The 21,030-nt window shown below is 44.3% G+C and overlaps 1 protein-coding gene across 2 annotated transcripts; it reads right to left on the bottom strand.

Annotated features, from left to right (window-relative positions):
* Nucleotides 1-895: 895 nt before the first annotated feature.
* Nucleotides 896-8,463, bottom strand: CHST4 (carbohydrate sulfotransferase 4). Of its 2 annotated transcripts, none has more exons than XM_032854626.1 (2): nt 8,418-8,463; nt 896-2,065 (listed from the first exon to the last, which is right to left on the bottom strand). In XM_032854626.1, the coding sequence occupies exon 2, from the start codon at nt 2,048-2,050 to the stop codon at nt 896-898; it is 1,155 nt and encodes a 384-aa protein (XP_032710517.1). In that variant the 5' UTR covers nt 2,051-2,065; nt 8,418-8,463. The 2 variants fall into 2 exon arrangements, with proteins under 2 accessions (XP_032710517.1, XP_032710516.1); XM_032854625.1 differs by lacking the exon at nt 8,418-8,463 and adding an exon at nt 8,236-8,296.
* Nucleotides 8,464-21,030: the final 12,567 nt, after the last annotated feature.

Raw genomic sequence — 21,030 nt, 5'->3', positions numbered from 1 at the left:
AGATTCTTAAAAGCACAGTGTGATGGTCAGTATTGATCAGTTTAGACTCAGTCTAACATCTAACACCAAATATTGTCTTAGCAATTTGTTTATGTGTAGGTAATATCTAATAGCGAAAGTGTAAAACATCTGTAAAGATGCTTATGGTATCAGGTTAGGATCCTATAAGAATTAGTTAGCATTTACTACTAAGTAATTAGAAAGCACAACAGGGAGAACTCCTAACAGAATCCTGTTTGGAATTTTAGCATTAATGGATGGCAGCTTCACGAGTCAAACTCTTCCACGTGTTAGGCAAACCCTGAGGGGAAATGATGTCTACGTCAGGCCCAGTCACCCCCGTGAATTTAAGAGCTCGCTCTGCTGTGCAGGGATCTTATTTTGTATTTGCAGTAACGGATAGCTGTGATGGCCTGGCTCGCCGTAAGCTGCCAATACTGTTCTCTGTTCCCTTTTTAAATCCACCAGGAGTTCCGTGGGCTCAGAGTTCACATCCCTGTGGAATGTGCTGGTGGGCTCTTTGGCAGGAGACCCATTTCCCTGGTTTTCCTGTCTCTTCCCTTTCCCACTGGGTGAGATGGGGACAGAAAAGTTTATGGATCTACTCCGCTGATCTGTGTGGTGCCGAAGAGGACTCCAGGCCACCAGGTCTTTGAGGTATACATGGAGAGGAAGGCCAAAAAGAGAAGAAAGGCAGTACTCCTTGGTCAGGGGCGGGATATGCTGCTGAATCTCTTCTAGGCCTGAGTAGAGACACGAACATTTCTCAGCCTGAGCACAGCTCAAGCTCCCACGTACACCGACAGAGATGTCATTAAGGCTCAGAAGCTTTCAGTTAACTCGCCTGAGGCTGGTGCCCGCTGGGAACAGCACCTCTTCTGCCCTCTTGGTGGACTTACTTGGAGGGAGTCCATGCAGACAGAAGGTCCAGGGACAGGTTTTTCTGCTCTTGCTCCGATCTGACAAGGTGGTAGCCCAGCAAAGTCATGGTATCATTGCAGACTTTCTGAAGTCGAGAAACCTTCTTGTAAGGCAAGGTCCAGCGCCAGGCCTGGGAGGTGTTGAGGGCATTCCTGGCATTAGTGTGGAAGGCGTGACTACCCATGCCCTTGCCTCTAGTGATGTTGTACACCCAGGTCTGGAGGTGAGGCAAGAATTTCAGTCCCACATATTTATACATTTGGGCAGTCTGGCCAGTGGGGTCCCGGACCAGGTCCTCATAGCGTATGAGCATGTAGCGTTGCCTCAGGGCTTTGGGCAAGGACTGCACAGCCTTATAGATCTCCAGCTGGCTTTGGCAGATGACCTGCATCACAGAGTAAGGCTGATCCTCCTCCTTGAGTTTCTCCCAATGCTCCCCCAACACGGTGCGGCTGTCAAGCCTGAGTTCTCCAGTGGTGCGTTCTCGAGAACGGAACACCGCCCGGGGGTCCCGTACCAGGTGCACAATGTGCAGATTGAGGGAGGGGTCTCTCAGCAGTGGGTAGAGCACCTGCAGGTTGAAGAAGCGTACCTCCTTGAGCACCACGTGGCTGTAGGCGCGGCAGGCCTTCTCTACCACCTCAAAAGGCTGCTGACTGCACAGAAGCTTGCAGTGAGCCTGGGGGATGATCCTATCCCGGGAGAAGACGTTGCAGGCAGGCGGGGAGCACAGGGCCCTGCTGTTCTCCCACTGGAAGAGGCTGGACTGCCTTCGAGGACCGGGTTTCATGTAGGCATCAAAGACACTCATGTCACACAGAAAAACAGCACGGATCAGGTCCCTCACTGCCATCTGCAGCCTCCAGGCGGTGCTGTGTGTGAAGGTCATCCAGACGTGCCAGGCGGGCTCCATCAGGTAGAAGACGTCCGGGTGCTGTGCAAAAAGCTGTCCCACAAAAGAAGAGCCGGAGCGCCAGGAAGACAGGACCAGCACGTGCATGGGCTTGGGCTCTGCCTTGGTGGACAGGGAGTTGAAGTTGTGGCCATAGAGATGGAACAACAGGGCAAAGATGGCCACCTGGGAAATCAGAAACAGCAGTGGCCTCATTTTTTTGGGCGGTATCATCATGGCGAAGTGGAAGAACTTTAAGGAACAAGCAGAAGGGCTGTGTTAGGCTTCCGTTTTGGTGTCTGCCTTCCATCCCCTTTCTTGACAAAGCCATTTTTTTCCCCCTGACCCCCAGCAAGGAGCAACCTGCCGGAAACTTCTGGCAGCCAACTATGCAAATCCTTTGAATCAATTCCCATCCCTTGCAGTTAGTGTGTCATTAAGTTCTATTTATTTTAGGCTCTTTTTACTCCTTCCTCCTAGTCTTTCTTGTCCAGTGAGCTACCAAAAGTGCCTGAACGTAGCCATATTTCATCGACTTAGAGGAATAGCTCCACTCTGACACTTTGGTGACATGCATGCCGCCACACAGGCCATTTAGGCAAAGCTTAACCACAGTCTCACCAAATTTTGGCTGAATGCTCTGTGATTCCTTCTGAAACTAAGGGAGATAAGCTGACTTGGGAGGAACGACCTCAAGGCCACCGTTCACCTACCTCTCCTGTCTTGAGGGAGATTGCCATAGGCCATTTCTCATTACCTTCCTTCATCTCAACCAAGCACAGGCTTCAGTCCCCTGAAGGATATGGTTGCAGGCTGTAAAACTGTTTGGCTCGAGTTTGGAGTTGTCTCCTCAGTGGTAGAGCCAATTGCCCATGGCACCTGTCATCTGGTCCCCTCTGGTTTGGCATCATCCTGTGGGTTTAGGAGGAACTGGCCCAGTGCTGACCTGACATCTGTATAGCTCGGAAACTGTCTGAATCTATTTAGCTTGAATTGTTGTCTCCTTAACAGCTGACTCGGTGGCAGTGTGGCAAGCCAAGCTAAGAGCTACAGTTACCTGTGACCTGTTAGCCACTGTGCTGCGGCTTGGGGGAATGCTTAACTGCTTGACACAATCCAATCAGGGCATCTCAGTACAGATGGCCAGGTTATGTACTGCACAACCCTAGAGAATGCCATCTCCTCAAAATTTTAAGATATTTCTTATTAAAAAATGTTCTCGTAGGTGACAGTAAAGTATTTTGGTCCAACAGAATAAGAACATTAGGATGATTTTCCAGTTGTTAGATGTTAAACATCTAGAGATGGGCTCCTGGGTGCTCAGTTAAGCGGCCATCTCTTGATGGAGCCCCATGTTGGGTTCCATGCTCAGTAGGGAGTCTGCTTGGGATTCTCCCTCTCCCTGCTGCTTGTGCAGTCCTTCGAAATAAATCAATTAAATAAATAAATAAATAAATATATAAATACATAAATACATAAAATCTTTTAAAAATATCTAGGGAAATGAGTTCTACTTAATAATTCACACTAAGACTCATACAGACTGGTGGCAGCCCTCAACTTACTCCCTTTACAATCAAGGCTGAAAAGACCATGGTTCCCACTGCCATGCTAGAATGTTATTCTGAGGGGTTTTTTTAATGGTTTAAGGTTAATGGTTCTTTAAGGGTTAAGATGAATCTGGATCATTTTGGGTGACTTTGTAGCACAAACAACTACTGAGAGATAGAATAGAATAGCTGTTTCACACAGTGTAAAATATTAGTAGTAGCAAGGTGCTAGTTTTTTTTAAAAAACATCTTATTTTTGCATAATCTGCATACCCCATATGGGGCTCAAACTCACAATCCTGCAATCAAAAAGTCCCGTGCTCCGACGTCCATGACTGAGCCAGCCAGGCACCCACAGGGTGCTAATTATTATACACCCAAGATATTCTTCCTTCCAGCTTTAAAAAACAAAATACATTAGGGGGTGCCTGGGCAACTCAGTCGGTTAAGCATCTGCCTTGGGCTTAGTGAGCCTGCTTCTCCCTCTCCCTCCGCCTGCCACTCCCCCTGCTTGTGTTCTCTCTCTGTGTCGAATCAATAAATTCTTTTAAAAAAAATAAATAAAATAAGGCTTCCTACAATCCTGGATGCATGCAGGACCTAACGGGAGCACGTACCAGCCTGAGTCTCTAGCCTGTCACACTGCAAGTCTTTAACAGGTGTCGGCGGGGTGGGGGGGTGGAGTACTATGACAAGCAGTTATGTCTGTGGATGAAGATTATAGTTGTAAATTAGAAAACTTCTAGAGCTCTTTGTAAACAGGGTTAATGATATACCTTAATGACGGATCACGGTATTTTTCTGGGGGAAAGAACAGCTAAGAATTTTACCAGCTGTTGAATCAGTAACCTCCACTGTACTCACAGCTAGGATGAATCCGCTTGCTGATGTTTGGTCGTTACTGTACAGAGAAAGTCTACCCCAGTCCATGTCCCCCATCTGCCCGTTTCCCACCTTGCCCCCAGGTAGCAACTGGGTTTATTTTTTATGTGTCTTTTCATCTGCTTTCTACACACCCAAGAAAATTCAAATGTATGTGTAGTCTTAATTTTCCCCCTCTTTATAACAGAAAACATAGCAAGCTATACACACCTTGCTTTTTTTTAACTTTATAGTGTGTCTTGGCGAGCTCTCCATGGTAGCACATAAAGCACTTCCTCACTCCATTTTACCACCACATAGAGTTCTACCCTGCAGATACACCACAATTTATTTAGTTGCCTCATTGCTTGGCTTCTGGCTTATTTCCAGCTCTTTTGCGATTTCAGAAACGTCAGTAATGACCTGATGTTTATACATCATTACACGTTTATGTAAACTAAATCCCCAGAAGGAGAATTGCGGAGTCAAAAAATACACCTGCGTGTAGCTTTGCTATCTGTCACCCAGATGGTCTTCATACTCATCACAAACCATTCATTTTATCCAGAGCTGCAGAAATTCTAGGGTGTAGATTTTCAAGGAGGAATATATAAATATAAAAGCAAGTTTATAGGTTGCTTCCTGAAGAGATGCAGCATGCTTCCCTTGGAAGTCCCCTGAACCTTCTGGGAAGTATGTACTGACCCAAGCCAAACCTTGTGCCATAGAAACTCCTCCTGCATTCATTACAACAGTGTATTTCCTCCTTATTGCCAAAAGGATCCAGTGAGGGTCATCTCTCCTTCATGGCCAAGGTTACTTTGCTATATGCCAGGGAAATGTCAGTGAGTGGTAATTCCTTCCTTTGCCCTGAAGGTTAGAACAGGAGAAGCTAAGATATGCTCTTAGGTCTTTCAGACTCAAGCCCAAGAGGAAATGATTAAAAACTAGGACATTATTAATAACAGCCCAAGATTGGCCTCCTCTACCCCTACCTCCCAAAGACTTAGGAAATGCCTTTAGCAAGAGATCCTCTCCCAAAGATAATGTGAGTATCTGGAAAAATGTGGAACAAAGACAGGAAACAGCAGAGCAAAAGAGAGAGAAAAGTAAAGAAGAGAAAGCCTTGACCTGTGCACATTTATAAGGAAAGCATGGTAGAATTTTATATGCAGGGCCCTAACCTCCTCTATAGTCCTTGGAGTTGGTAAGCGTTTGTGAGAAGTGTGTGTCACGACTCCATTTCCGAGTCCCTGGTCCACCTTCCCAAGTGTTCTTTCCTGGCTGTTGCATTGCAAGCTTGAACCCCTCCCTCCCTGTTGTCAGAATCCCCACTGTGCTCATCTCTGGCCTGGCCTTTGACAGTAAGTAGCCTTTTTCTTCTGTCTCTCAAATTCTCCATCAACCACTGCTGCCCAAACCTGTCTTTTCTAAAGCACAAGTCTATCAGTCCCCTCCTTGACATCCTTCCGTAACTTTCCAGCACACACAGGATTAAATCAAAATCCCAAGACTTGTAGCCTGGGGCTTTCATGGTCTGGTCTTTGATCCCCTGTCAGTCCCCTGCTTTTCTGCACTTTAGGCACCAGACTTTACTTTCAGTTCTTTCCTGTTATTTAGAAGCCCTTCCTCCCAAGATTGAGTTCTCTAAACTTTCGAGGAGCATCCATCTCTCACTCTATAGTAAATAGCCATAGAAGAATTTATTTCTACCACTGGGCTGCTATAACTTAAGGGTAAATACTATGTCTTATCTTGTAAGGGATTAAGGCTCTTTAAATACTTGTTGACTAAATCAGTAGTTGAATAGGGGAAGAGGAATAATGGCTGGAAAGCAGATAACTGAATGAGATCCTTTGAGAAACGGAAACTTTTTAAAATGCACATGGGTGTCTCTGTAGTATCAGTTACTAAAATTTAGGTGATTCTGTTGAATATTGAGCACAGAACCAAAACTATCTCAAGTGTATGGAGCGAAATATTAAAGTTAAAGGCAGAGATTTGATGGTACGGCACAGTTAACCTCAAAAAAAAGAGGGGGGGCGTTCTACAGTGAGAAGGTATTAAGGAAAGCTACAAATAAAAAGCCATGAACACTACTTTTTTTAAAACTAATAAGAAAGAGAAGCAGGCCATCTGGGTGCTCAGTTGGTTGAGCATCTGACTCTTGATTTCGGCTCAGGTTGTGATCACAGGGTTATGAGATCCGCCCTGCTCAGCGGGTAGTCTGCTTCTCTCCCTCTCTCACCCTCTTCCTAAATAATTAAGTAATCTTAAAAAAGAACTAAATCTTAATAAAGAACAAAGAAAAGAAAAGAAATAAAAGTGTATTGCAAGGCACAAGACCACTCAGACTACTTCTCTTGTCTAAGTTAGGAAAAGAAAAAAACAAAACAAAACAGAGAAAACCCTCACCACATCCTGTCATCATTGCCCCCACCCCAGCCAATACTTTAAAAACAGGTTGTGCCAATGAGGGGTGAGTGCATATTCTTAAAAAACACTATCATCAACATGACCTCACCCGGGAGCCTAGATGACCCCCAAATGGGTACTGTGTAGTTCTTTTAGAAACAAAATGAGTGGGGGCGGGGGGCGCGCCTGGGTGACTCAGTTGTTTAAGCCTCTGCCTTCAGCTCAGGTCATGATCTCAGGGTCCTGGAATCCAGCCCTGCATTGGGCTCCCTGCTCAGCGGGGAGCCTTCTTCTCCCTCTCCCTCTGCCTGCCACTCTCCCTGCTTGTGTGTTCTCTCTCTCTGTCAAATCAAATCTTTAAAAAAAAAAAAAAAAAAACAAAAAAAGAGGGAGAGAAAGAAAGAAAGAAAGAAAATGAGGAATTCTGAGGGAAAAAATAACAGGCAATTTAAAGAGCCCTGGATTCCAGCCCCTGGCACATTCCTAACTTAGATCCCCCAGGGAGATTATGCTCCCATAACCCCAAGTTACAGATGGCAGAAGATATTTTCACAAACCGAGAATTCAGAGTTGGATTGAAGAAACCGAAATCCAGACATACACCTACAGACCCAGAAAAAGCACCTGGGTAAAGGTGACCCTGTGGTAACAAACGCTGACTAGACCGAAAGTGCCAGGAGGGTTGGACCTGGGCCGCCAGCACTGCTCCGTCTCCAGTGTGACAGAAACAGCGCCTGCAGCATTTACCGAATGATGACCAAGTAACATCATCTGTAGAGCAGTTTTTAGTGCTTGAGGTGCGCTCATTGATGTGGGCGAGGAAGGTAGGCAAGATAGTATTATTTTGCGCATATAAATGTATTTCACTTCCAATTAGAAGCCCTAGACTGGTCTGAGGCCCTACGGGACAAAAGTCTCTTCTGCTTCGGCTGATGTGCCTGCCTCATAACTTGATCTTTTACGTCTAAGTAGCACTCTCCGAAACTCTGAAAGCCCATTCAGCCACAACCATGACAGCTGATAATGACACGGATAATCCACACACTCGTTTTTCAGAATAAGTAAACTGAACCCTAACTGATAGACTCAGCGGTGGAAACAGCCCTACCTGAATCAGACCCCAGGTCTGTTGAGTGTCGGGGATGCGAGCATTCAATGATCACATCACACCCTGCCTGAGCTAGAGAAAACCTACAGCTCCCTCCACCTCCCGTCTGCCGTTCTCTAGCACCCGAGCAGAGAAGCTCCAGGAAGTATAGAAACTTGAACTCAGAAGCCGGGATCAGAGTAAGTTAGATGCACCAGGAGACCATCTACAGAACATCTATCAGGATAGCCCTACTGGCATTCTCTGCTTTTTCAGATCCTGTGAGAGATGGGGCTGGGTGGGGACGAGGGAGCTATTGGCAAGCAGCTTGTGCTTCTTCAGGAAGATTCTCCAGGTGACTCTGATTTAGCCGTCCTCCACAACCCCCCTTCTCCATTGCCTTTAAAATCCTTAGGTCAGCTGCGGGAGGTTTTCTAATACTCCGTCCCAGGAGCCCTGGGACAATGGCCCCCCTGCGGAGTGGCGTATAAAGAAAACTCTCTTCTTACCTTGATAATAGCTTAGGCTTCTCCACTGCTTTAGAGAGGCTCACTGCTAGCCAAGTTGTGCTTTTCTCCTCTGACTCACCAGCTCCCCTATCGGCTTCCTCTTCCTCCTTGCATTTTGCGTAACCATCCCTACTCAGAACAAATTCCACTGCCCTCTCCCTTCTGCCAGAAGAGTGACCCACCTTCCAAGACGGTGTTGAGAAAGCGCTCACTCCCGAGTAGCCTTGGTATTAGCCGCTTTAACACAGAGAGACGCTGGGAGAGTCTGTTCGCGGTAAACGGGGAGAAGCAAAGGAGGAAGCGTCCTCTCCCACGACGGGAGCTGATGCTGGAAGGCAGGCTCGGTGAAGGCAGCTGAAAAGGTTAACTCCCGAAGGCCAGGGTAGTAAAAGAAAAAGGAGACCTGGGAGATGAAGTCGATAGGGAAATCAGAGACAATTACAAACCAAATACCCACAGGATCTTAAGCTTTGTTCTTCCCTTAATCTTATCTCTGTTGCAAAAAAGAGGAGAAAAGCTGAACGCTATTTCTGGATTGTACCTGCCTGCTCACTCCACTGGATTTAGGGAGATAACGTTTTGTTTTTTTTGTTTTTGTTTTTTTTTTTGGCCTCTGTGTCATGTGCAACATCTTCGACCCTTCTGACAGGAGATTTTAACTAGATAATTAGCTAGATGAAATAACTAAATGTATGGGAGGGCAAAAATCTATTGGCATTTAGTGCAAGAAACATAATTACCTCCACAAGAAAAAAAGAAACAAGTTATTAAAACTTGTAGCTTCTTACTAGCTGCGTGGCCTTTGGCATATCACACAACTGTTCTGAGCTACTTCACATGATCGTTGTGAGTGTAAACAACAGAGGAGAATCCTCAAGTAAGTGTAAATTGCAGCCCAGTGTAAAAGCCACTGACTTTGCATTCAGACATCTGGGCAAGCAAGTCCTTCCCACCTCTCCTAGCCCTGGAATATCACTGTAAAATATAGATCTACTTTATAAAATTCTTGTGAATGTTAGGGCAGGTTTAATGCATGTCATACCCCTAATACAATATTATGACAATAATGAATTAAAAAGTGGTAGTTAAGGGACGCCTGGGAGGCGCAGTCGGTTAGACATTTCAGCTCTTGGTTTCAGCTCAGGTCTGACCTCAGGGTCAGATGCGTCCCAAGTCCAGCTCCCCGTCCGGTTTCTCTTACCCTCTTCCTCTGCTCCTCCCCGCTGCGCTATCACTGAAATAAAAAAATAAATGTTGAGAACAAGTGGTAGTTAATCATAGTACCTCTTTCTTCTTGCTCACTCGCTGGCCCATTTTCTAGGTTTGAAAGAGAGCCGGCAGAGTTATAGGAGTCCTAGGATAATCTGTAAAGTGTCTTTCCTGGTTTCCCTCAGCTGAGCCTCCTAAGGCTTCAACGCTGGCACAAATGACCAGAACTATAGTGGTGGGATTTCAACTGTGTGGCCCTCCCACTCTCCCAGTCTCTCCCCAGCAGGGAGAAGAGACAGATTTTTCTTCCTCAAACTGACTCCATGCTGTACATTGAAGAGCCAGAACCGAGCAGTTGGTGGTTCTGCTTTAATTCTTTTTATAAAAGTGAATACTTGTTCCTTATTTAAAAATTTGGAAACTACAAAATGTGTAAGGAAGACAATATAAATCCCTTTAGATTTTGCTCCCCAGAGAAAACCATTCTTGATCTTTTTTCCCAGACATGCAGAAATCTGTATTATTGAGAACACCCTGGAAAAGAAAGATTTATACTTGTTTTCCGTTTGTCTTTATTTTAAAACATCTAGAATTACAAAATTAGAATAAGGGCAGGAAGGTATAATGTAACAAGTAACTTAAAGGAACTGCCTCTTTAAAAAAGAAACCAGGACATTCATTATCAGAGCTGTTTCACCGTATCCCTCCCCTCCCACAACCTCCTCCCACCCTTGTTACTCAGAGGTGATCACTGTCATGGTAAGTGGTTCATTGCTTTTCCTTATGCTTTGTCATCTTTTTTTTTTTTTTTAATTTTTTTTTTTATTTTTGGGGGTGCCTGGGTGGCTCAGTGTGTTAAGCCTCTGCCTTCAGCTCAGGTCATGATCTCAGGGTCGTGGGATCGAGGCCCGCATCAGGCTCTCTGCTTGGCAGGGAGCCTGCTTTCCCCCCTCTCTCTCTGTCTGCCTCTCTGCCTACTTGTGATCTCTAAATGTCAAATAAATAAATAAAATCTTTAAAATTTTTTTTTATTATTTTTAAGTAATCTCTGCATCCACCGTGGGGCTCAAATTTACAACCCCTAGATCAAGAGTTGCACGCTCCACCAACTGAGCCAGCTAGGAGCCCTCTACTCTACAGTCTGTCGTCTTAATCAAGACAGTTAAAATTTCCCCAATTTGAGCTTTATGTAAGTAGAATCATAGCACATGTGCTTTTTTGAGTTTTGCTTTTTTTGGTTTCATATTATCCTTGTAAAACTCATCATGATGCTGCATATAGTTATAGGGGCTTTTTAATTTGTTCTGGTTATCCTTGAAACATATCGTGAATATACCACAATTTGTCCACAATCTTATTAACTGACATCTGAAGTGTTTGTAGTTTGGAGCTGTGGTTGAATATTCTTGACCTGTCTCCGGGCACATATTTACACAAGTGTCTCTAGGGGATGCTGAGACATGGGGGGTGTTTGGCTTTGATTTTTTCACCTCATACTATGTAATAAGCGTTTACCCACGTTAACAAATATTTATGGAAAACATTACTTCGAAAGGATTTGTCGTATGCCAACATTCTAGTGCTTGCTCGTCAGACACTGAGATTGTTCCCAGTTTCCCTGTGACATAGAACACTGTGGTAAATATGGTGACCTTAATGATTAATGAAACACTTAGCATAATTCTCAGTACGAGTAGCTGCCCCGCCTCTTTCCTTACAGGTAATACCACAGATCTTAGCCTCTTTATTTTGTGACTCATAGATTAGTTCAGAAGAACTTTCAGAAAGTTTGGGCTGAAAACAGTCATAAGGAAATAGGTATTCACAGTAGTAAAAAAACCCAGGGTATCCCAAACAGAGGGCATTCCCAGGAAGGAATTAGGAGGCACAAAGACTATAAAAGAAGAGAATGACAGGATAGCTCCTGCTTGGTCGGATCTGGGGACAAGCCAAGCACTGTACTGCGTGCTTATTGGGGTCATTGCATTGTCCTCTTTGCTGTTGCCTTAGGAGGTAATTTCCTTATTTTCCAGATGATAGAATAGAGGCTTGTAGAAGCTAAACAATATATCCACAATTATATGGCTTATAGTGGAAAATTATGGACCCAACCTCCACTCATCGCAGTGCTGCCTCTCTCTGTGATCATGGACAGGACTAGTGAGTCTGTTCCCTTTTGCTGTCCTCCTAAGAGTAGTTAATGTTTCATTCAGGGCAGAACTCTTTCTACAGTTATAGGAATAGAAATTTAACATTCATAAAGAAGAAAGAACTCTCCCAGTTCCCTGGATCACCATGGAATCCTCAGGCCTTGCAGACCTCATGGGGGATTCTACTAGCCTCATGTAAAAAGAAAAAAAGAGAGAAACTGGGTCTTTGTCAGTCATTGATGAACACCGGTAATTTAACCCAGTCCTTTCTACATTCCTTCCATGTTTTTCTGAAGCCTTCCCAAATACAGTGATCACTCAGATATACCAAAATCCCTAAATAATTCATGTCACCTACCATCTTTTCCTTGAGAGGAATTTGTGCTGGTAGAGTGCCCAGCAGCTAAAGAAAAGCCTCCTTTGGTCACTAGCCTCCGGTTGGCAGTCGGCACATTCAGATACGCGGCTTCCAAGACTCTCTAGTATTCCACAGCAGGAAGAAATTTGAACGCCAGTGTTTGACATCAAGGCCTTCTTGTGGAACAGTCACAGGGAAAACACCATTCTTTTAAGTCCGCACCATCCACAGCACTTTTCTGTGATGAAAAGCTCTTACATATCTGCATTGTCTAATACAACAGCCACTAAGACATGAGGCTGTCGGACACTTGAAATGTAGCTAATGTACCAGATTAGAGAGCTGGGTTAAGGTTGTGTAGATCCAGTCTCTTTTTGAGTCTCAGGAAATTTGATGGAAGATAAAGACCATCTCTCTCTGAAAATGTACACTTGATCATCATACAAATGCAAAATCATATCCAGTTGCAAGGGGTCCCTACTGAAGAATCCTGACAAAGGGCTGTATGTACTTTAAGTACTTCTCAAAGCATGATTTCAAGAGGGTTGACTCTCAGGGACCACTGTTCAGCAGAGCTTTGTGCTCCATCCCTCCCCCTTGGGCTTTTGCCATCTTTCGAGTCTGGAGACCATCCCTCATGGTAAGGAGTCAGCCACTGGGCCAGAGTCTGATTTTCTCAGGGGTCAAAAGGAATCTTTCTGCTGGTTATATACTCACTCCTACCTTTACAGAGACCATTGCTTCCTGTGTACAAGGAGTGGCGTTTCTTCATTGCTACACTTGGCTACATGTCTTTCCTGATCACTGACGTTAAAAGAACAGTTGGGGGTACCTGAGTGACTCAGTCGGTTAAATGTCCCACTCTTGATTTCAGCTCAGGTCTTGATCTCAGGGTTGTGACATCGAGCTCCGTGTCAGGCACTGTGCTGGGCATGGGATCTGCTTAAGATTCTCTTTCTTGGGGCACCTGGGTGTCTCTGTCATTAAGCGTCTACCTTAGGCTCAGGTGGTGCTCCCAGGGTTCTGGGAGCGGGTCCAGGATCTCGGCGGGAAGCCTGCTTCTCCCTCTCACACTTCCTTGCTTGTGTTGCCTCTCTGGCTATCTCTGTCTCTGTCAAATAAATAAATAAATTCTTAAAAAAAAAAAAAGATTCTCTTTCTCCCTCTCACTCTCCCCTTCCCCACCCTCTTAAAAAAAAAAAAAAGTCAGGCTTTTCTTGAGATCCTTTTCACATGGGGGCTCCAGAATTATCTTTAGTCAATATGAAACAGCCTGCAGTGTGAATGTCAAGACTTGAAACCTGAGTGACATTACCCTCTCTACATTGGTCACCAGCCCTGTGTTACTTACCAAGACCTGGCGTCAGGCTTGACAAGGGTACAGGCTGGGTTTGGAGAATGGATTCTAGAGGACTACAGCTTTCTACTTTGGTTAAACATCTGCAGGCTGCAAAGGTTGGACCTCAACATCCTAGAGAGTCAGCACCTCCTGAAGAAGTGTGCCAGGAAGGGAATTTTGGTTGCTATAAATCCTGTTATCAAATGGACAATTGCCTTCAGTAGAATCTGCTTTCCTGAGCTGGGCCTTGGGGGCAGACAACTGACTGGGGATCCCCTGGCCCTTATCTCTGTGTTAAAAGTATTTGTTTCAATAGTGGGAGAACAAGTTGGATTAGGGCAGGTCAGGATGAAGGAAAAGGTAAACATGGTATTAAGTTTCTTGTTCATTCTTACTTTCTTGAGGCCCCTTAATAGGACAAAGAGGGTGTGAAAATGGGGAATAAAGAGTCAGGAGTTCCTCCTAAAGCTCAGTCTTGTATGTTGTTGGTGGTTCAGGAGCTGGACATTATTGGACAAGAGAGACCTTACCAGGGATTAGATCAAGATATGATCTGAGATGAGAATTCTATCTCCAGGCTTTCAAAAGATATCCAGAGATTGATAGAGGTGATCCATGATGGCCTAGTCAAGGAGTCTCGGGGGATGAAATCCAAGGAGAGCAGAGAGGTGTCTTCTGATGGGCTCCAACCCCATGTATCACATTGGTCACCCCTATAGAACCCAAATTTGCTTCCTTTTCTTTTTGTTCACAGACACTGTCTTTGCTAAGGCTCTCAATTTTTCCTGCTTGAATTTCTGCCAACAACCCCTCAACTCTTCCCTCAACCTCCAATCCTACCCCCTCCAGTCTTTGCTTCACCCGCCTGCTAGAGTGATCTTTCGTTGTATAGATCTAATCCCAGTCACTTCTCTGATGAAATGCTGCAGTGGAGCTCATTATAGACAAGGTGAATTTTTTTTTTTTTTTGGCTTGCCACTAAGCACTTTTAAAAGCAGGTGTCTCTCTACCCTCCATCATAATCTTCTTCATGCAGTAAATTCCAGAAGTATTTATTGGTTGCCTATCACATACCAGGCTTTGCTCAAGGCCCTGAAAACTGCAGTGAATGAAAGAAAAAATTCCCTGCTTTTGTGGAGCTTGCTGGATGGGGGACAAATACATAAATAAAATGTGTGGTATATCAGATTGTGTAGGTGCTATGAAGAAAAAATAAGGAAAGCCAAGATAGAGATTGTGATCTGGGTGGGGGTTGTTCCAATTTTAAATTGAGGGGTAAGGGAAAGTACATTTTGCCAAGGACTTGAAAAGGGTGTGGGGGAAAAAACAAGAGAATATTTGAGGAAGGACCATCCCAAGCAAAGGGAATAGGCAAGTGCAGAGGTACTAAGCTAGGAATCTCAAGGAAAGTGGTGTGACTAGTCAGATGGAGTAATAGGGGAGTAAAGAAGGAAGTTGAGTGTTTGTCTTTTATTAGTGGGAGTTTGACTCCTACTTTGGGTGAAATGGGAAGCTACTGGAGGGTATGAATTTGGGACCACATATTCTAAAAGGATCATTTGGGATATAGTGAGGGGAATAAACCATAATAGAGTTAAGGGCAGAAGCTAGGAGATCAGCTAGGAGGCGAGGCAAGAGACTAATTAATGGCTTGGATCAGGGTAGTAGCAGTGAAAGCAGTAAATTCTACAATATCTATTAAAACATATTTTAAAGATAGAATCAAATAATTCACTGATGGATCAGATGTAGGGATAAGAGTAAGATGAGTCAGGGCTGACCCAAGGATATGGTTGCCATTTTTCAAAAATGGGAAGAATTAGGTTTGGGGTAGAAATCAGGTGTTTGATTTGAGATATGTTAATTTCAATGCCTGTTGGACATCCAAGTAGGAATGTTGGAGTAGACAGGTAAATACACAGTCTGGAGTTCAAAGGAGAGGTCCAGCCTGGAGACACACATTTGCAAGTCATCAAAATAGAAATAGTACATAGAACCATAAGGCTGGATGAGAACACTCTGGAAGAGTGAGAAGATGGAAGGAAGACAAAGGAAACCAGAAGAAGGAATCACTAGCAAGTTAAGAGGAAAACAAGGGTGTGTAGTATCCTGGAAGCCAAGAGAAAAGGTGTATCAAGGAGAAAGGAGTAATTAGTTATGTTAAAAGCTTCAGAAATATTAAGAAAGTTAGACTGGATATTGACCATTGGATGTAGCAAGATCGATGTTATTAATGACCTTGACTAGAAGACATTCAAGGAATCCTAAGCATGAAAATCTGTGGGGAGGAAAGGAATTGGAGGTAGGGAAGATAGCCAACTGTCAGTGTTTAAGGGGGATGAGAAATGGGATAGTAGATGGAAGTGAGGTCAAGAGATAGTTTTTTGTTTTGTTTTGTTTTAAGATGGGAGGAATAATAGCTTGTTTACTAATTGGTGGAAATGGTCCTGGACAGAGAGGAGAGTGGTTGGAGTGATGGAATAAGGTGTACACGAGTAGAGAGTTGGCCCAAGTTAGGAGCACATATGGTTCATCCTTATTAATAGGAGGGAAGGTTGACTGAATGAACTCAGATGCAGGTGGGTGGGGAGATGATGTTCTGGGAATTTGTGAACATTCTCTTCTTACTCTTTTTATTTTCTTGGTGAACTAGTTGACAGGGTTGTCATCTGAGTCTGAGGATAGGAAAGAAGTTGTAGAAAGTTTGGAGAGAGAGGAGAAGGTATGGAATGGCCATTAATGAGGAAGGGTTAGTAACTATAGGGTGAGTAACTACGCTAGGGTAATGTAAGTAAGATTGATGAGTGACATTGAAGGCCTCTGCAGGTACATGGTCATAAACTTAAAGTGAGAGCAGTTGTCATAAGTATGTGAATTTTCGAGCTATGTTCAGCTGTTGCACTTGTGTAGACATAGGTGGAGAGTTAGATTTAATTAAGGCTTGTGTTCTGTCAGAGAGTGTAATGAAATGAGAGAGGAGAAAGGGAGCCAAGGGTGTATTCAAAAGAGTGATTATGATAAAGAGTCACAGAATCTAAGTGGGATGAGAGGTGAAACAAGGACATGAAGGGAATAACCGAGCTCAGGAGGAGGACAGGCTTTTCGAGGGGAGGAGGTCAAGGATTTTAAAAATAAACATTTTGGAAGGATCGTCTGTAAGGATGTTGAGATTGTGTCAGAGGTGGGTTACAAAGGAAGAGCGGCCACATGGCTGCAGTAAGAGTAACATAGTCTGGTTAACAGAGTCAAAGCTGGGCATGGTTAAGAAGGAGGGAAGTAGAATGTCCTGGAAGCAGCAGTGGGGAATATTAGAGATAACAGAGGACAGTGATTATTCCACCGTAGGATAGGGGAGAAAAAGAGCCACCACTTGAGAGGGCTGCAGAGGAAGCAGTGTCCTCAGAGGAGACCCCAGTTTCCAGAGCAAAAAGGTGAAGAAAAAATTCAAAGACGTTGAAAAAAAGGGGGGCGGATTTTGCTGATTCTGACAATGAATTGCTAAGGGTTTCAGGACATGGGGGAGCTGGGAAATGCAGGTCAGAGAACGAGATGTACAGGGCCATTTGGGATGAAATGTGAGAGATAAGGAACCTAGGATCCTGGGCTCCTTGTGTGACTGGCATGAAGCTGGATAAAGGGAATCATGGTAACATGATGGTTTCAAGGAGGACCATCATTGGGTTATTGACTTGGTCTATGGTCTCAAGGTGGCCAAACTGAATACTCTTGATAGTCTAGGGGCCACTTGTTGATGCTTGACACTGACGATGTAGAGGTCATTCCTTTCACAGGTTCACTGAGCACTTTCTATGTGCCAGGCACTGTGCTAGGTGCTAGTTATACACCAGTAAAATGTGACCCATCCTAAAGGAGTTCCCCAACATTGGTTATATCACTGAAATTGTGTGGTTGATTGTTACTCAGCATGACGGTGGCATTGGATCATTGCTGCGGATTCCCTTGAGCATAGCTTAAGCTATGCTCAAGCTCAAGACTTAGTCCTGTTTCTCCAACCAATGTTGGGGAACTCCTTTAGGATGGGTCACATTTTACTGGTGTATAACTAGCACTTAGCATAGTGCCTGGCACATAGAAAGTGCTCCGTGAACCTTGTGAAAGGAATGAATGAATGAACCTTTGTTCAAGCTTTAAAAAAGAACTTGCTGCACAACAGGTGCCAAATTCCCCATAACTAAACAGTGTGATCGAATGAACTCACCCACAGAAAACCCGACTCAACAAGGTATGTGAAACTACAATAAAAAATAAGCTCTCATTCCACATTAAAGTGCTTTTCTACCACAGATGGTCATGTCTTAAACACCGGGGACTCAGTTTCATAGTTTATTATATTGTGTAGGAAGTTTAGAGATAATCTAAATCCCATAAATATACTTTATTTTTACAAAATATTTATTTATTTATTTGACAGAAAGTGTGAGAGAGCACAAGCAGGGGTAACAGCAGAGGGAGAGGGAGAAGCAGGCTCCCCACTGAGCAGGGACCCTGATGAAGGGCTTGATCTCTGGACCCTGAGATCATGACCTGAGCTGAAGGCAGATGCTTAACTGACTGAGCCACCCAGGTGCCCCTGTTTTCAATTTTTTTAGGAACCTCTGTACTCTTTTCCACAGTGGCTGCGCCAGTTTGAATTTCCACCAACAGTCCTTGAGGGTTTCTTTTCCTCCGCTTCTTCACCAATGCTTGTTTCTTGTATTTTTTATTGAAGCCAGAGAAGATCATATTTGTGAAAGGTCAGCAATCACTTGGTATGGCATGTTTTGGGAACTTTTTGAGTAATTTTACCAAAGAAGAAAGATTCTGCAGAGAACTAGTAAACAAGACTGGGAGTAACAAATACAATGTTAGATGTCAGTTACATGTACATTTTTTTATAAAAGGTTGGAAGTGGCAGGGCAGAATGGATTCCAGTTGTGGAAGTCCTTGAATAAAAGGTTAGGGACATTTTGACATTATCTTTTACTCAGGAGAGATAGTTCAACAGCTCTTGAGCAAAGGAGTGACATAATAAAAGATTGGGTGAATCTTAACTGCTAGATTCTAGCAGTATTGTATGTGATGGTTTTCACAGGAACACATTTAATAGTCATACTAAATTTATGATTTATGCTGGATGTAAATGACCAAGGAATTTTTTTTTAAGATTTTATTTATTTATTTGACAGAGAGCACAAGTAGGCAGAGAGGCAGGCAGAGAGAGAGAGGAAGAAGCAGGCTCCCTGCTGAGCAGAGAGCCTGATGCGGGGCTCGATCCCAGGGCCCTGGGATCATGACCTGGGCCGAAGGCAGAGGCTTTAACCCACTGAGCCACCCAGGTGCCCCCAAGGAATTATTTTGAAATCATAAGATATGCTATTCTCTTCCTGAGAGTCATTTAGCTTGTTGTGCGTTAGGAGTCCTTGAGCTACTACCTTTCCCCCTCTGGCTCTTGGGCTGTCTCATTTTCTTCTATTCTGATTTTAATACACTCCCCTGTCTCTGCTTGTCCAGTTCTATAAAAACTGTTACAGCCAGGGGTAGAAGTCAGAAGTAAGATCAAATGGGACTTCATATAGCCAAAACCAGAATCAATATTGGGATAAACTTTTCTAGGCACCTTTTCCAAAGACACATCTCACCTGAGTTTTGGTAGTATTTACCTTTTGCGTATGAGGGTGTCATTGTGTTCTTGAAAATGTTTCTTAATCTACCAATTATATTTGCTACGTGGGTGTCACTATTTCTTTTTATTCAAGTGGAACTTAGAGTCAGGAAGGTACATATCTTACCCAAATCTTCTGTCATGTTAGTGATAGAAGCATGTCTTTTCATACTCCGTTCCTTTATACACTTTTTTTTTTTTTTAAAGAATGTTCTCCTCTCCACCTCACTCCCAATTTCACCTTAAAAAGTCCCATTCAGCTTTTTGAACCCTGTTCAGAAATGCCTTTTCTGTGCAATCTTTCCTTATCCCCATGCCCAATTCTGTCTCCTCTCACCCCCCACCTCCCTGATAGAAATGATCATTCTCTGGGTTGTATGAATGTCTGTAATTATGCATATTCCTTTACATGTCTGACTCTCCTGTTGGACTGTAGGAGCCTTGGTGTTCCTCCCTTTTGTGTCCCCAGCACCAGGCTGGGAATCACAGTAGGAACTCTGTCAATGTTGCAAACCCAAAGGGAGAGAATCAAAAAGGAAAATTCTACACTCTCCTAACAATCTAAGCAGAAGATTAAGGGGCAACACCCCAAACCATCTCCACCTAGATTCATGTTTTTCGTCTTTAGAATGTTTGGGAGTGGAAGTTTCCCAGCCTTCCTACAGCCATCAAAGAGATGTCAGTGCTGCCCCTCAGGGGTTCCCCCGTGGACTCCCAAAGTTGTGTGCTGAGCTCTTCCCACGACACCTTGACCCCTCCCAGGGGCCCTGTCAGGTGTGGTTCCTTTTTCCGGCTCACTAAGTCTTCTGTGTGGATGCTTACTCTACTCGCTTTGTCCTGGTTTTCTCACATCTTCTCCATCCAAGAACTTTGTTTTCTTCCTCTGGAGGAGATCCGTCTTCCCCACCACATCCTCCTCCACCCACTGCTTCCCAGGAGAGCAGGCAAGAGGAGGCATTGTCTGGGCCCTCTTGTGTGTTTACTTTTACTTGATGTACCTTCCCTCCAGTTTTTCAAATCTGAAATCAGATAGGCATGAAGTGTAGTCAGTAGACAATGAGGACTGAATGAAAATGAACACGGTTTATTTAGGGGGCGAGAAAGAAGTCTACACTGGCAGGCTGGCTCTTCCAGCTCCTTCCAGCTTCCTACAGTTACAGCCTCCGGTACCACTGGCTTAGGGCTGAATCTGGCACGTGGGTCTTAGGGAAACCAAGGCACAAAGCTTCACACACAGCTCAGTTCTCAGGGTGCCAAAAGAAGGAGGGAATGAGCAGGCAAGTTTCAAGGGCTGGGTGGGGGACCAGTTAGGAGAGGCTGAGGGTGGACAGCGGGGCAAAAGTGTGCTGATAACCCCTTTGAACTCCTCAAATGTGTAACAAAGCACAGCCCAGGTGACCCCACTGCTCTTACCTTTAATGTCTTTTTCCAAGTACTTTCCCCGGTGGCACAGTCAGGTCATTGTTCAACCATGCCCCCCCCCACCCTAATCCCTGCATTTCATTGAGGGAACAATTTATATGAGAGTCACCCCAGGCCCCAGACTATAAATTGTTGGAAATGGAGAGTTTGGCCTAGGAGAAGAGAAGGAAGCAGGGTTGACCAGTCCCCTGTGGAGAGGAAGTAGAAAAGAGATAGAAAACACGAATGGTGATTTTTCCTTGTATTTTTCTCTAGCAAGTCTCCACAAGAAGGATGTTTCAAGCTTCTATAGCAACAGTTTTCCTAAACACATAATATAATCACATAAAACAATTATAATCTTTCTGGAGTCTTGAAATTAACAAACATTTCTTTTTAAAAAAAATGCAAACATCTGAGACCTGAAATGTTAACAGTGGTTATTAACAGTCAAGGTTCCTATAAGAAGTAGAAGGTATGCAAAGTTGCGATTTAGTAGGGAACTTCAGCTTACAGAAATGTAAGCAGTGGGCGCCTGGGTGGCTCAGTGGGTTAAGCCTCTGCCTTCAGCTCAGGTCATGGTCTCAGGGTCCTGGGATCGAGCTCCGCATCGGGCTCCCTGCTCAGCAGGGAGCCTGCTTCTTCCTCTCTCTCTCTGCCTGTCTCTCTGCCTACT

This window comes from Lontra canadensis, unplaced genomic scaffold, assembly GCF_010015895.1.
Source record: "Lontra canadensis isolate GAN:19392208 unplaced genomic scaffold, GSC_riverotter_1.0 scaffold8, whole genome shotgun sequence".
NCBI classification, from domain to species: Eukaryota; Metazoa; Chordata; class Mammalia; order Carnivora; family Mustelidae; genus Lontra; species Lontra canadensis.
Note: the sequence above shows the minus strand (reverse complement) of the source record. Positions and strands in the feature narration are given on the sequence as shown.

Excerpts from the sequence above, each read along its gene's own strand:
- CHST4 (XM_032854626.1), bottom strand. The coding sequence starts at position 2,050 with ATGATGATACCGCCCAAAAAAATGAGGCCACTGCTGTTTCTGATTTCC.